This window comes from Pectinophora gossypiella, chromosome Z (genome assembly GCF_024362695.1).
Source record: "Pectinophora gossypiella chromosome Z, ilPecGoss1.1, whole genome shotgun sequence".
Taxonomy (NCBI): Eukaryota; Metazoa; Arthropoda; class Insecta; order Lepidoptera; family Gelechiidae; genus Pectinophora; species Pectinophora gossypiella.
In genome coordinates, this window is record NC_065433.1 from 17751557 (window position 1) to 17769430 (window position 17874).

At 36.9% G+C, this 17874-nt stretch overlaps 1 protein-coding gene across 2 annotated transcripts in view; it reads right to left on the reverse strand.

Annotated features, from left to right (window-relative positions):
• Positions 1-292: 292 nt before the first annotated feature.
• LOC126380459 (uncharacterized) overlaps positions 293-17874 on the reverse strand; it is a 61685-nt gene continuing 44103 nt past the window's right edge. For both annotated transcript variants that reach the window (XM_050029886.1, XM_050029887.1), the window contains exon 4: positions 293-1052. In XM_050029886.1, coding sequence (XP_049885843.1) covers positions 615-1052 — 438 coding nt within the window. In that variant the 3' untranslated portion in view covers positions 293-614. The remainder of the gene's footprint in view (positions 1053-17874) is intronic.

Here is a 17874-nt window from a genome sequence, read left to right on the forward strand (position 1 = left end):
CCCGCGCCGGCGATCGCTGCCACCACTAAGCTGCATTTTCTAACACATTCTCTATACTCTGCGATTAACCAACGCCTATTTCTCTTCCATCTGCTTCTAGTAATTATCGTCAAAATTATTCCTTGTGGCGAGCGGGTAGCAGATTCAATAAGTTATCAAAAGAGTTGGATGTTGATTTATTCAACACTACTCCACTGTCACTAAGACGTCAGCTGAGTAACAACTTTTTTATTTAAAATCTGTATTTATCTACCGTCATAATTACTTTATGTTCTTGTCATTTTGTGTCTACTATGTTTGGAAACGTGATGCGTGACGATTTGAGCGAGCGTAATGATGACAAATTTTTGTCAGCCACCAGCGGCTGACTTTACCTATTATGTTTTTTTTTGGTGAAAACCTGTAATTGGCTATTTGTTTGTATTTTTGAATCTAAATTGTATTGTCTTGTAAGCTGTTGGTTTTCCAAGAAAGAAAGAAATAAATAAAGGATGCAATATTTGAAATTGTAAAATCACGTTTCCATTTTTCTGCGCAAAAGAAGAGCCTGATTTCAGTTTGTATTAGATGAGAAACCGAAGTTCCTGTTTTGTTTGCCCTGTGCCTCTGACAACTTACATCTCAACATTTCTACTAACAACCTCAAAATTTAAGTCTTTTCCCTCCTCAGGATTGAAACTCCTGACCGATACCTGGTCTCGAGATAAATCGGTGCAAGATAATTTGTTGGTGATTTTGGTGATCGAAATCCGGCTCTCGATATCATCGGGAGCGCATACCGTATCAAGCGCGACGCCTTTCTCTACTTTTTGCAGTTTTGGGGATGTGCTTTGGGCTTGGACTTGTTTGACGACTTTTAGTTTCTCGCTGAGGATCTTGTTACAGTTCCTCTTAGTCATATCAATAGCTAGCGGGTCCTCCTTCGGCGATTCTTCTGGCTTCCTTTCTTCACCGCCAGGCTTGCTCTGCTGCTTCATCTCCGCCACCTCGGCGTTTGTGAGGTTGTCCTTCTTCTTCCACTTTGTTCGCCGATTTTGGAACCAGATCTTCACCTATAAATAAAACCACTTGTTATTTATTATGTTTAATATTAGTACTCAATAGAATTATGATAATATATTATACGTTTGTAGCGCCAGCAGACCTTGTTTAAAATATACATATAACTAAGAGCGAAAGCTCATAGGTATATATTGCGTACTACTTTCGTAGTGGACTACATGTACAAAAAGGTCACATTGAAGCAATTCATCTAAAAAGCAGAATTGCTATTTGACATTTGCGCATGTAAAAGTTCGCGATGCATGTTTGAATAAAGCAAAATGGCAATATTGCTTTTTTAAATGAATTGCTTCGATGTGGTTAAATATAGCATAAAACACAACGTGACTTTGTTAATAATAATAATATAATTGAGTCATACGTATTATTTAAGTCAATAAGCATTGTGCTTATATGAAGGAAGGAAGTACAGTGCCCTATTGCCCTAATAATGTGGAAGATTATATCGGAATAGCGATTAGAATAACGAAGGCGAGATGTGGGTGTGTTGTAGTACGGGCGAAGTGTGGAGTCGATGTGGTTGGAGTCAGGATTCACAATTGGGGGGACAACACACCCTGTGTTGTGTAGTCATTTGTTGCATGCTTCATTTTAGCGAAGATAATAATTATGGTGTTTTAAAATAAGTCAACGCTTTTATTTCTTCACTTCTGGATCGGAAGTAAATAGAACAGAAAAGTTAACAAGCTCCCCAAAAGAATCTAGCAGTAGTGTTGTTTAGTTAACCAGAATATTGTTAATTTAAGTAGAATATACTTATAGTGCTATTTATATGACTATTTACCAGGACACCTAGATCAGTTCAACGTATTTTTTGTACAAGATTATGAACATTATTTTTTATGGTGGACACAATCATATTCGTAGATACATTTTAATTAGCCAAATGGTTATTATAAATACCTACCCTGTTTTATTATGGAGTTAACCAGGTTTTTATAGCGGTTAAAAATATTCATCATTAAAAAATGATTTGGTAATATCTACTAAAATAATGTAAGTACAATGAAAGATCAAAAGTGTAGTCACTGAGCCCAGCGAATTATTTGTAAACAGTGGTGAAATTATGAACTGTTAGTTGTCATAATAAAATACAATTTATGTTTTTGTACGTATAGGTGTTTTTGGAATATTACCAAACGCCAGGTAACCAGGAGGTCTTAAGTGCAACTACTTTGCAAGAAACTGATTGAACTTTTGCACCTTATTGTACCTACATTCTCAACGCAAACCTAGCATACAACTACGATTAAACACCCACACACTACGACTGACAATCAAAGAGTGAGTGATACTGAGTGAGTGTGTATCAGTGGATATTTGAATCAAATACCCTCTTCCATAACAATATTAACCAACTTCACACAAGGAGGTGGTTCTTAAAGACTTTGTAGAAATCCTTAAAATTTGTAGACCCCTCAGCTCCCTGGCGCCAGCCCTGGTGGTGTATAGGACAATAGTGCGAGTGTATCGATTAACAAACAGTTAATTACGGGGTGATCGATGCCACCCCAGGGGAACGCAGAGACGCGACCCTTCCTACCGGTATCGATGATAAATAAAACTAAATTCTCTAACAATATATTATAATATATTATATTATCACTACTATAAAGTACTTAAGATTATTTTATTCAGCAAATTTATTCCAAGTAAGGTACATTATTTATTTTATTATTTATTTATTTCAAAAAATTATTACACACAGTGATTATATAAATTATATTTTTTTTTATTATTAGACATTATTTATAAATTATTTTGAATAAATTACAACCTCAAATCTAGTTTTCTCTATAACACCGTGAATAGTATATTAGGTATATAAGTAGTATAGCTAAATAGTAAAGCTCGTTGCAAATATTGTCATTTAAGCGGTAGTACATTAACTTTTATTACCAGCTGCTATTGATATTAACGGGCCCCTCAATAAGTGATGTAATAAAACAAAAGTCGGAGCAAAATTGTAGCTAAATGAAGTGGCAGCAATAAAGAAGAAGTGGAAGCGATCCGCCTCATCAAGCACCGAGGGCGAACACTATAAAAAACACATAAACGTACTACAATAAGTAATGTGTATTACGTACTTTATATTGTGTCCACTTCGAGGATTTTAGTAACAAAAATTACACCGTAAGTTACTTGCCGAGACGACCTTTAATTTAATTTAAACTTAGAACTGTTACATACCTGTCTTCTACTACTGCCTCCTACTACTACTGTTGACTCCTAAAATCATATTCCTTAATTAATTGATTTACAAAGTTAAGAAAATATTTCTTCGTCTTGCATGTAGAGCCGCCGAAGGCCCCTGACATTAGCTTATGTAAAGACTACGCACTTAAGATAGTAATAGCCGGGATCAACGGCTTAACGTATCTTCCGTAGCTCATCAACCAGTTTGCTTCAAACACTCAAGTGATTTAGCCTGAATTGTTTAGTCAGTGTTGGCAGTCTTACAAGTTGATTTTGATTGAAGGACCGGGCATCAAATCCGGATCTCTAGTTCCTAACCTGAACGGTCAGCACAAAATGCGTCATCGTTATATATTATCCATAGAAAAACAAGTTAATGATTAGGCTATAAGCTATAAAACAAATGCGTCTATAATTACTTTGCGAGCTATACATTGCCCTCATTAAATACCTGCTCATACATCATGTCCCCACAATGCCGTCACAGGGACGTTCTGTGTAATTGCCTCGCAAATTAATCCGGCTAACATGTGACATTTGACTCGGCCGCTAGTGTATACCTAAACACTGAATACACTAAACACTGTCCCATTACCGTACAATGCAATCCACTTGCTTGCAAACATGAAGATAATTATTATTGATTGCGCATTAGTCGTGCAGCGGGAACGGGATGGCGAACGAGCCGGGCTCCAACAGGGACAGGGACGGTGAGCGCATGATTTGATACAACGCACGGTTATGTGTAACATATCAAACTGCCGCTAATTGTACGTGGTTGTCACACATCCGTCATATGCGTGTCGCCGCACTATGCACCGCGCACCGCACACCGCGCGCGCCGCGCCGTCCGCTGCACCGCTTCGACGCGCAACGCACGGCCGCATCCGTAGCGCACTGCTGCCTACTATCTTGTACAAAATCACGTGTTAATTGCTCGTTATCGTGCAATTCCCCCCGATAACTTGCAAAATAAGACACCTTTCACGTCACGAATTTAAGCAATTTAGCAAGCGGAGAACTTCCGAGAAGTGTCATAGCAGACGGCAAAGTGTAAAGTTTATGCTACACTCACTGAGGAACTAAATTAATAACGCTAACATTTCATTCGCGATTAACGCAGACAGACAGAGAAAAGATTATAATTCTTTTAAACATAATCTCCACCTACATTACGCTAAAAGGCTTAGTAAGTAAAGCTTATTCAAAATAAACGTAGGTAGATGTATCGAAATCCAATCAATGAAGTGAACATGGTTTGTCTTGTTTGTATAAATAAGTTACAAGGCTGGGGTAGCTTCGCACTGAAATACATTCATTTAGGTAAAGATAGTGTTCATCGTTCACTATGAATTCTTGGGCTAAATAAATGGTTGCTTGTTTATCCAATGAGTGTTGAGTTCTAAAGCATTAAACACACGACGCAGAGAGGCGAATGAGACGGTGTAAAGCGTGGGGCATACAGTAGTGAGGGCAATCAATATTAGTGCCGAGTCGCTTTGTTCGCGAGATCAGTGTACACGACCCTATTAGTGCTGGCTTTGGTTTAGTGGCGGGCCCCACAATGCATGTTTTTATCGATATTCTTCAGTCTATTAAAGCGACTGTGTTTTTATTAAAAGTTTTTATTTTTTGCATTTTCAAACAGGGATAGATATTAAAGTAATAAAAGTATAAAGGTCAGAAAGTGTTCCGGAGAAGTACCTCATAAAACGTAGTGACTTAATACTCTCTTTGTACCCTTGATGTATAATATGTTACTACTTTGTGCCTAACTACATAGTACTTACTTAAATATTTTGATGGGACTGCTACTCTAAAGATATGCGAATCCCGAAAAATATGCATGTGTGTCAAGTGTTATTTGAGAAAATAGTCACTGGGAAATGATTAAATGACATTAAGTTGGTCACTTGCCATAAAACAGAAAATCACTCGATGAGGTATGTACATGTAAATTATGTGATCATTAGTGTTGACCGCAGTGACGACGTGTGCAAAATGACGGAAAATATTTTCAACTCCGTCAGATTAAAAAAATACATACCTACAGGATGTTAGTGACATCGTAACGAAAACTTTGAGGGATATATCGGGCCATGGTTCTGAGTTGATATCAAGTGGAATTTTTCATCGCCAAAGTATTGAAAAATAATTAAAAAAAAACATAAATAAATACCATATATTTTGCGACAGCAAATTCCACTTGATATTAACTCAGAATCATGGTCTGAATCATCCCCCTCAGTATTTGTTACGATGTAACTAACACCCTGTATTACTTATGTTCAATTAAAAGCATATATTCATAGGTGTATTATTATTGCGTTCTACTCAAATACTCCATGTAGATTACTGCTACTTACTCTATTACAACGTAACATTTTTATTTCTTACATAATAATCTAGTACAAAAAAAAATACAAAGGATGCGATATTATATAGCTTTAGAAAATTACTTAAACGCAAGTAGATTTTTTTATTTTAATCTCTTATTAAGTACTTGAAATAATACACAGATTTGCAAAGAGCTCGCTAATAACTCAGAATACTCTTAGAATTATAAAATACTAAGTAGGTAGTCATTTAAGTAAGTAAGTACTTTTTCTCTTTTACCTATACGCTCGCTCGAGTCTCTTTGACAGTCTTGCGAAACGTATTAAAAAAAATGTTACGTCATTTTCTTTTGATATCGCATAATTTTGTTTCCCTTTTTAATATCGTTGGTTATCGACAATCTGACCACCCTGTCGGCTTATCTGAGTCGCAACGATCGAGGGCGATGACTAAGGCTCGTTAATCTAACAATTATTCATCGAAGATAGTCCGACTCAACCAACAAGGTTTCGTACCATTCGGTTTCTGAATCTCAGCCCCACTCAACTGGATTTATCCATTCTACTTTAATGAAACGACTTGCTACGTCCCTATAGGGATATCATAAGTACGTATTTACAATTTTGATATTGGGACCATTCTTCTTCTTTTGTTTGGGCTGTGAAGTGGATTACCAACCTCATCACCAGTGCCAGTGCAAAGGCCCCTGACATGGCTTATATAATGGTTACTAACTTACACCAGTAAGTAGGTAGTAACCTGGATCAATGGTTTAACGTGCCTTACGAAGCACGGATCATCTTACTTTCGGACAATCAGGTGATCAGCCTGTAATGTTCTAACCAAGCTAAGGATCACAAAATGATTTTTGTGAAATGTCCCCACCGGAATTTGAACCCGTGACCGCCGGATCATGAGCCCAACGCTCAACTACTCGACCACGGAGGCCGTTAGGACTATTTATTTTTAAGTAAGTACTTCAGGTATTTTATTGTTTTTAAGAACTCACAAACCGAAGTAATTATTGGAAGCTTATATTTATTTAAGTATGCCTAGTGTTCATTTTGTTATAAGAACTGTTGTTCAATAAATCCGTCTGAAGAGTCTACAGACGCGAGGCAAAATATCGAAAACGGACGAAAAACAAAGCGACGGTGAACTGTTTCCAATTTCAATTTGCATCAATCAAACTTCAATACGCTCTCAGCCAATGTTAGAGAGCCACAAAGTGCTGGTAACAATTTCGCGAGCGCAGGCTTGACATTAGAATGATTAAACCTTCCCAATTAATGCCAAACCAAGAGTCGTATTAAAGTAAAAGTATCAATCGGATAGAATTGGTATCGTTCAAAATTTAAAATAACAATGATAGAGGTTGATTAATCCTAATTGATCGTTGATCGATTGATGTTATAGCAAGTCGTGATGGAAGATAACAGTCAATAGCTGTAACAGATAGATCAATTACAAATATGGTTTAGCTCTTTGGTATATAGGTACTTAATTATAAACACTGCTTATAAATCGGAGTTTTTAATTCTCTGCTAGTCTAGCAGTGAAAAAACATAGAGTGCGTTCAGTTGAGACCACTACGAGAATGCTGACAAGATGGGCTGTCGCAGGAAACCTGCTACGATACCGGTCATCAAACGTCACTTTTTTATTATTTTAGTATAAAGAAAACTAAACATATTTTAAGATTACATTAACAATATTTATTTTTTATACTTATGCTGGGCTCTAAGGTACTTAAACATAGCTATATATTTCTTGGATTCTTAGACCATCAATTAGGCGATAGGCTGATTCCTTTCACCATTACAATATTTAACTTAGGGCTGTTACATGAGTCATGTCAGGAGCCTATGGCGGCTTAGTAATAACCCTGACACGAATGTTGATGGGGTTGGTAATCCACCTCACAAATCACACAATAGAAGAAGACTTAGGACTTCGTATCAACAGTGGTTGCAAGTGGTTGTAAGTTGTCTTTTGATGGCTCTGCCCGCTGTGTTATGGATTAGGCTTCAGTCACCCACTCCTATTTTGTTCTTCCACTATTTCTGTACCAGATGTAACTTGATAACGTGAGTTAATTAACAGGAGGTAGGGAGAATTTAATATAAAACATTACTTCCATATTAATTCACCACTTTGCCTTGTGATCGGTAATTTTCATTAGCCATACGTTGTTCCGAAATGTGGGATAAATTGTTACGTTAATTAATTGGCTTTGATACGCTTACACATAATTATGGCCCTGACTGACTCAACATAGCGATATTTAAGAATATTGTTAGTTTAAAACATTTTAGTGGAGGAAACAATAATAATAGTGCAGCGGAATGCATTGGTTGGGGACGTGTAGTGCATGTTTCTGGACGTGGTGCCAGTTGTACAGAGTTCACACGCTCTACGGTGCCAGTTGCGCTCTCCTCTAATCATATCATTAGGTTAATTAAAATTGTTTAGACACAATAATAGTTATTTAAGTACACTATTATTAAATTAATTTAGTGTGTTTGTTTTCATTCAACAAGGACAGACGATACGAGTATCCCTGTCCTTGTTGAATGAAAACAAACATCAAGTTTAATTGGCACCAGTTTGATTTTTGTGATTTTATATAAGTAAAACACAGTTAGAAATTACAGTAATTTTAAATCGCTTTCACATGTAAATACACAAAAAAATAAAACGAATCATAAAAAAAATGCGGAAAGTTTTATATCTGTCAATTTTCGATACCTAGTTGATAACCCTTCAATCAGCATTCCTTGGTAGGAATCCCATCGGCATTGAGCTTTTTATTAATAAATACTAAATAATGGAACACTTAAAGAAAGGAAACCAAGCTTGGCAACATCAAAGCCCGCGAGACCAACACTCAAGAATTGCTGCAGCGAGTGATATGAATGCACTCCGGATGTAGCTCTCAATGCGCTAGACAAGTGAATTTGGCGGGGATGTGGCGATCACTGGATGCGACTATACGTTTATTTACCAGGTAATGTTGCTCAAAATCCAAAGTGGTATTAGTTTACTGATGACTTTTAGATAGTCCCAGTTTCATCTGTACTTCCAAACAGATTCTTATTAAGATGCAGACCTTTGACTGTCTTACAGTACAGTGTAGTGTCAAAGAACGTAAATGACAAATGTAATTTTATATAAGTAGGTACGTGCTTGTAGAACGCAGACGTGCAGCTCGGGGCGCACGTCCTGAATGTGAGACGCTGCATCAAACTTCAGGTACACTCAAGCGTTTGCGACAGCTTTCAGTACATACAACGATAGATACAACCTTATAGTTAAATAAGTCGGCAGTGACAATGGTGACTCTTCAAGAGTGTCGGAGTCTCCGACGGGTTATCGCAATATCTGCACTAGAACGCGAGCAGTTTTTGGCACTGCAGCAACTTGCATCAAGTGGCAAAAGGTTGGCAGTAGACCAAATTATATATAAAGCGTCTATTAAGTATAACTGCATAGTGGCCCACTAAAACAGTTTTGTAATTTACAGTTTACAAATCCACTTGTTACTTCAACATTGTCTACCAAGACTTAAACGGTTACTATTTCTAGCTAATAACTTTTTATTTTTGTAATGATATATCTGGCTATAACAGCTACCTGCTGGATAATTGAGGGCCCTCACTGAAGCTCTATATGATTTATTTATTTAACATAAATTAGGCAGACACCTATTATTATTGTAGTAACTAACGCTTTTCCCTTATTCTTACATATTTTCCCTCTGGCTACAAATAAGCTTGGTAAGCTTGGTAAATTCTAATCATTTTTTTTCCAATAACCTCGTTCTTCAAAATAAATTTCATCAATGAGATTTAATAACAAAGCAGAACGCATCGATGCCAAACAAAATAGCAATTAGCTAGCTCATTGAATTGCAAAACGAAAATATTGTGCGCGTGGGCAAGCATTGGCCGGCTGCGATTGGTCGTCGTTATCTAGGCCGTACAAACGAAACACTTCCATTGGACAGGCTGATTTTACAACTATAATTTGGCAACTATTCAAGCGGGCGTGGTTTGAAATTTGAAAATTAACGATGTAAGTCTGAAACAAATGAGCTGTCGCATAGATCCACTGGGGTGACAGTCGTAGTTATTGACAACGAATCAGTTTACGTAATAACAACCTGTTGCTGAAAACACACTTTCTATTCGTACTTCATTTAAAATCAATAAAAAAATATTAACCTATCACTAATCAAACTTTACTAGAATTCACTAAAATGTTTTATATAAAATGATATTGCAATTTGTAAAGGCGGTTCTTCAGCGAGAGTATTTGCGCCTGTAGTTGCATTGCCAATCGAAACGAATAATTCGATTATATTATTTACGTAGTTAGATCGTTTTAAAGAAGTTTCAAGACACCTCGTAAAGTTTACACACTTGACTTCCTTCTTTATTGTAATGTGCAGCCTTATCAAAGTCAGCGAATACAAATTACAGAATGCAGACACAGAATCCTTTACATTTCGGTTTTCATGCTTCAGAAATTATGTTGGATGATTTTTCCGAGGTAATAAAATATATATTTTTTATACGGAATTCATTAAACGTAATTTGATACTCTGCGCTGCTGATACGCAGTCAAAACGTATTTTACACCCTTTTCCCATATAAAACTGGTCTACCAAATTTGAAGAGCAATTTTTGGGCAGCACGTGCATTGTATAATTGCACTACTAATTACCTGCTTTTCAATATTTTTAATTTACTTTTGAAGTTGAAACTGTTTTATATTCGTAAAAATAAATTATGCATTTTACGTGTTGAATATTTTCATATGTGAGCAAGTAGGTACTACTATAATCAAAGCACTAGTAAAATATAGGAGCAATAAACTGCGGTAACACACGGAGAATAAAACAACCGATCGACGAGAATTCCGCATTAATCGATACTTAAAATAGAATGATAATGACAAACAGAAGGTGCTAATTAACCCTAATCGGGATAACTCCCGGGATGTGTCGTAAGTATTTGTCGCTTGCGTGCTTTGAGACGCCTTGCCGAGTCGTGAAGCTTGTAACAAGGATCCTGCTTTACCTATCTTTAGAATACTTGAAGCGATAGTATTTTAAGTACCTACACTAGGTACCTACGTGCAATTTTTATATATAATAAAATATAATGAAGTGCTACGAATACATAATTTTATAATATCTGTTAAACTCTACTTATTTGAAGTCAATTAATGTTAACAAGCAAGCAAAAAAAAAATAAGTAAATGCCTATTTGGAACTTACTTAGATCTTTCCAATGTCCTTTACTTGGTTTAACTTTAGTTTATAATGGTGTTAATTGCAAATATTCTCTAGCTGCGATACGATCTGTAGAAAAGCGCGGCACGTGATTTCCTACGGAACCCGGCGCCGAGTGTTAAGGCGAGACCACCGGCGGTGTCCACATTTGCATAAAAATGCCCGGACACGCGCCTTAATTGATTGTAGCTACTCCGCGCTGCAACACTCTTAAATAGAACACCTTTAATTGACATCTGTACTGCAGTTTTTTATCAGAATACGTTTTAAATACTGTTCCCACTGTTCATAGCATTTTGTACGATTCTGCTATTGAGTTACGGGGGAAATTCAAACACCTTTTTTTCCTTTTTAGTCCAATATTTTTTAATGGATGTTTACTCGGTTAGCAAACTATCTGCACCATGCCGCCTCCAGGCAGATTGGGGATATTTCTGCCTCAAAATTTACCAGTAGCGAATATCGGGTTATTAAATTCTACGTCAATCCAATATTTTTCCCGGATCACACTACCTAAGCATGCTATTAGGATTGCTTCAATTGTGTCTGGTGTATGCATACACGTGCATATTTGGTAGTTGGCATTACGAACTCTATTTATAACTGTTGCAATAAATGTTACTAGGTAGTAAAGAACGTTATACGAAATTAAAAATGAAAACTAAATTCTATACCTAAGTATATATACATTATTATAGTCCGGCAATCTCGTGCGCGACCCTCCTGCGGGGCGACAGACGGTGGCGGGGACGGGGTAGCTAAGATGTCAGCGGGTAGCAGGTGGTGTAGCGGGGAAGGGAAACGCGTGCATCTGCGCGTCAAGTACGGCAGTCTCGGCCGCGCAGCCGAAGCGGCAACACGTGCTTGATAATCTGTACTACTTTGAGGGCGACGCACACGAGATTAATATCTGAGGATGAGTAAGGCTATCTCAAGACAACTTAAGGAGGTTGTACATAAATAATGAATGAGCAAAACACGGAGAAATCAAAGAGAAGTAACGAAGAATATCAAACGGAGAGTGAAAATGAAAGCGATATGGAAATTGTTGTTAAGCGTCGAAGCACGAAATTGCTATGGGATTTGTATGAAAAAGCAACCTATGACGTCATAGAAAAACGTGATAAAATGTAGCACTTCTTATTACATTTTTCTTTAATAAAATTCATAAATAAATAAAACAATCTATTAATATTTTAGTTTTCCTAATAATTGGTCCTCAAGCATAATAATAAAAATAAAATAAAATAGTTCTATCTTTTTATTCACTCCTACATATATTACGTCACAAGTAAATACAACTTATTGCAAGATTTATCCTGGCACACTTCTCTACGTGTGCAGCCGTGTTCTAGAATGTCAAAAGGATGACGCGCTACCCCGTCCCCGCCACCGTCTGTCGCCCCGCAGGAGGGTCGCGCACGAGATTACCGGACTATAGGGTATGTTTATTACGGATTGTGTGCGTGAGAGTAGGTATGTTGTTTCTTTCAGCTAAGTAGAATAATTAATATTAGTATTAGACACGGATATACATAGGTAGGTAACTAAGTACAAAAATACTTATATTACAGCCTATGAGGTTGGACTTGCGATGAACAGATCGGAGACTCAGGTTATGACCAACATCACAAAACGTAGGGTCAAGGTTGATGGGCAGGAAATACATTATGTGGATGAATACATTTACTTGGGCCAGATAGTCTCTTTCCAAAACCGTCAAGAAAAAGAGATCAATCACCGTATCGAAAATGCGTGGAACAGCTACTGGTCTATGAAACACCTATTGAAAGGGGATCTTCCAATTTCATTAAAGCGAAAGCTCATCGAATGCCCATCCTAACCTACGGTGCCCAGACGTGGTCATTGACAGAACGTAAAAATACCAGGCTCAAGGTTTGCCAAAGAGCAATTGAGCGGAGTGTGTTAGGTGTCAAACGAATTGATTGAGTCCGAAACACAACACTGCGTTCAAAAACGGGAATCGCTGATGTGGTACGAAAAGTCTCCAGACTCAAATTGGATTGGGCCGGACATGTTTGTCGCATGCACACTGAGCGGTGGGCACAGATCGTTACGCGTTGGATGCCTCATGACGGGTACAGGCGTCGTGGTAGACCTCGAATGAGATGGCGTGACGACTTAAACGCTTGCTGGAGGGACTGACCGGAGTACGCACAGGACCGCGTAAAATGGAAAGAGGAAGGGGAGGCATTTGCCCAGCAATGGGATCTTGTAGGCTAGCTTAGATTAGATTAGACAGCCTATCATGCCTCTCTCCTGGAGATTTGATAGAACAAGCTAGCTAGTATACATACTTATGTTATCGAAACAAAGAAATACAGAACTTTTTAATTAATGGCTTATCAAAACAAATGAAAACAAAAGGTTCCCCTCTTTGTGTGAAATGTAGATGTAAGTGAGTGCGTGTGAGAGGGTGTGTAAAAGTGTAAGACATAAAACGAATACAAAGTATAATTTAAAAAAAAATGTATATTTGTTGCTGTTCTTTTTTTATTATATAAATTCATAATATGCGAATCGATAATATCGATATATGTAATAAGGATGACCGCAATTTGTCACATTCCGACCCGACCATGGTGGAAGCTGGTTTAGATATACCGTCGAGGCGACTGCTGACCGCGACCTACTTTAGTAAGGGCCTGTTCCTAACAACGCTTTTGACGTTGCGATTAGCGTTAATAGGTTTATTATGTACAGCCAAATTCCTGCTATTGGGCACCAGAGCCAATGAGCGTTGCATTAGTAACATTAGAACTGACCTACACTATTCTAGGGTTAACTTCTGTAATAGTTACTGTAATATAGGTAGGTAAGCACATAACATTCAACTTTAAAAATCATTAGGTATCGATCGCTATGTTATTCCTCCACCCTTAACATCGCCATCCCCTTCGCCAGTGACTTTTTAAAAATACTTATTGATCCTTCGTGAACTGTTCATTTGCAGAAAACATACAAATGCAAGAAAATAATCATTCTGTTGGTTATAGGAGAAAGAGAGCTCATTACTAATAAATCACCATGATTGAACTTTGAAGAACCGGTGAATAGGGTATTAATTCGTAATTGGTGAGTATTTGCACAAAGTTCATAAAATACAACTTCATTCCTGAAATACCTTTCCAATGAGATTACATTGTGGAAGAGCACTAGCTTCAGTAAACATTATTATAAAACTAACTCCCCCGCTGCGTTCAGACGTAGTGGAGGAGATTTTGAGTCACCCTTGAGTTAGACTTACTAACTCAAAAACAACTGAACGGATTTCCGTCGGTTTTGACTCCTTAGTACATAAAGTGATTCAAGACTATGGTTTTATTGTATAGATCAATAATGCTTTAATTTGTACACTCACGTCATAATTATATCAATTACGATAATTGTTGACCGTGCCGGAAATAATCAAGCCGGCTGGGAGCTTTCATCGAAAACGCTGCCTTATCTCTGAAGGTGTTGTTGAATTCTACAGAAAAGTGTTAAAAAAATTGACACATTAAATGTGTTAAACGGAAATCTCTTCAGTCTGATAAGATATTAATCTTTATCAAATTAAATAAGTACATTTGAACATTATTATTTCACATTAATGGATATTTTTGTTAGCATTTAGTTTCTTAGAGTGTTATACATAATGTGCTGTTTTTCTTTTAATTTCCCTAAAATAATTATTTATGAACATTGGAGTTTAGGCTACACAATTTCAATGTATACCGGAAAAGTTATCGTAAAATTTAACTATTACGCGCCAAAAAAAATGCGCGGCTCGAGGAACCCAGACAAAGGCCCAATTGCGCGTGAAGCCTGTTTTTACACAAATAGATAAACTCACTAATGACGGCAGAGTAATAAGTAATCAGGAGACGTAATTTAAAACGAAGTCGTAAGATGGTTATGATGATCCATATGGTGACAGTGCACGGAAAGATAAGCAGCTAAACGTATTCTATTTTTGTGTTCCCACTTCATCATAATTTGCAAAAAAAGTGACTTTTCTTCCTTATATTACACGTAATTTAATTTGTATATTTGCGTGGGATACTATTCACTACATTATAAAGGACACAAGCTTCGGGCTCTGCAGCCGAGGATAATGTTTAAGAGAAGCGCCAAGGAGAGGCGATAGTGATAAGCGCTAAAAGAAAACGCCGACCACGCTAACGGGGCCCGTAATGGAGAACTGAATTGTCGCCAGCTGAATGACCGCAACTAAGGGACGACCAGTAGATACGACACTTCGATAAAAAAAATGTAGGCATTACCTACACGTGCGAAGCCGGGGTCGGGGTTAGTCTTAGTAGAATATAAAATACCGCTACGAAATGTTCTTTTGCATTCAAAACAGGGATGTTATGCATATGAAATTTCGAATACGGATAATAAATTATTTCGGATTATCCGTTAGTTTCGAATAATTTCGGTTACTTACGGATATTATTTTTTTAAGAAATTTCAAAAGTAAAATACAAATAATAAAGTGGTTTTACTTATAACGACAAGTTATGTAATATAATATGTTACATATATTATGACGACAAAAGACGAAAAAACTAACAATGCGCGCGGCTTGTTTGTCGGGACTGGCAGCGGCTAGCTGAACAAAACAACTTGTCATAACTCGTAACGTCTCAATTAGGCTCCGCGCTTATCCGATATTATCCGAAACTTTTATTTCGGATTCGGTTACGGTTACGGAGCTCCCTAACATCCCTGATTCAAAATAACATTTGCACTCGCATTTTCAGAGGACACTCAGGCCCAGCTCCTAATAGGGTGGTGTAGAACTGGAAGTCCTATAGGTGCACGCTGGCCATGTCCTTGACTGGTTGTAAAGCCTCCCGGTCACTGCACTCGGAACATCTTCCCGTGGAACCCGGATGCAACTTATTTTCCAGCAATACCTAGTGCTTATAAACTGGTTAACACAAGAAATACTTAAATACATAATTATTACCATTTTTGAGGTTTGTCGTTGCGTTGCTTTTCAGTTGCTACTGTAATTAGGGCATCTCTATGTTTACCATGAGCCAAAATACTTGGTCAATAAAAAAAAAAAACTAATAAGTCATGAACTGTTTACTAGTTGATAACCCTCATAACGACCTTCTAAGTATGAGAATTTAACTTCAATAACAGTTTTATACTTACACTTTTTTAAAAATATACTGCTAGATTTGTACATGCGATTTTTGCATGTATTTTGCATATAAATAGATAATTTGCTTTGAATTTTGGAATACGGACATATAGCCTGTAAAAAATGTAACTTCAATAAAAATGCGTATTTTTCAAATTAGTTGTTTTAATTTACAAGAAGCCACTACATATAGTTCCAATCCATACTAATATTATAAATGCGAAAGTAACTCTGTCTGTCTGTCTGTCTGTCTGTCTGTCTGTCTGTCTGTCTGTCTGTCTGTCTGTCTGTTACTCTTTCACGCCTAAACGGCTCAACGGATTTTGATGAAATTTGGTATGGTGATAGATGATAACCTAGAAATGGTCATAGGCTATAAATAATCACGCCATCGTTCTTAGGGGGTAGGCAGTTGGCAGATAACTAAATTGATTTAGTGATTTGTAGTCGTTTTTGTTGGGACTTTTGCTCTTTCACGTCTAAACGGCTGAACGGATTTTAATGAAATTTAGTAAGGTAATAGTTGGTTATCTAAAAACGGTTGTACGAGCAAATTGATCACGTCATCGTACTTAGGGGGTAGGAAGTAGGCAGAAAACTGAATTGAGTTAGTGATTTTTTTATGGTTTTTGCTGGGAGTTTTGTCTATCATGCCTAAACGGCTCAACGGATTTTGATGAAATTTAGTTAGCTGATAGATAGTAATCTAGAAAAGGATATGGCCTATTAATATTTATGCTATCGTACTTAAGGCGTAGGCAGTAGACAGAAAACTAGGTTAGTGATTTTTAATTGTTTGTTTTAAAAGTTTGCCTCATTCACGCCTTAACGTCTGAACGGAATTTTATAAGACTTGGTTAATTTAAAGATAGGATCTTAGGCACGGACACAGGCTACTTTTTATGGCGGGAAAATACCTCATTCCCGCGGAAATCTAGATTTCGTGATCGTGTCAAGAAGCGCATGACGCCATAGCTACTGGAATGATTTCGATGTTTTTTTTTTAAACTGAGTGACCTCAAGTTAGTATTTGATCACTTTTCTAACTTAGAGGGTAGGTAGGCGCCATAATTTAGGGAATTTATGATAAAATTTTGATGCAACTGTCTTTATTAAACAGTTATATCTCATTCCTACAGGAACCTACACATAGCTATAGCTAGCTATCTATTAACATTAAAACTCTTTCTAGAATCACATTACGCCAATTAATTGATCTGATTTGTATAAGTTTTTTTATTCAACTGACTGTTACATTACATACAGATAAAATCTAATTACTTACACCACATAATTAATATAGTACTACATGACTAGCTACGCTTTAAACTTGAGGAGGTAATTCGATAGACATTTATACGAACTTTAAGCCCAATCAATCAATCAATCAATCATAGTAATAAGGTAATACTCATTTTAGACAAAGAAACGGATAGGTAATCAGTTCGTCAACGAAATTATAACACCTACACTTAGTTTGTTTACTATTTAACGAGGGAAAATAATCCTTACTAATATTATAAATGCGAAAGTAACTCTGTCTGTCTGTCTGTCTGTTACGCTTTCCCGCTTAAACCTCTCAACCGATTTTGATTAAATTTGGCACAGACAATCTTTAGACCCTGAGAAAGGACATAGGATACCTTTTATTGCGAAAAGAAGGGACGAAGAGATTGAAATAGGGGTTGAAAGTTTGTATGGGATATTTTAATTTTAAAATATAAATCCATGAAACTTTATATTTAAGCACTTGATAAAAAATAATTAAACATTTGTTCTAGCGTTGCTGAAATTTCGACCAGTGAGGGGGTGAAATGAGGGT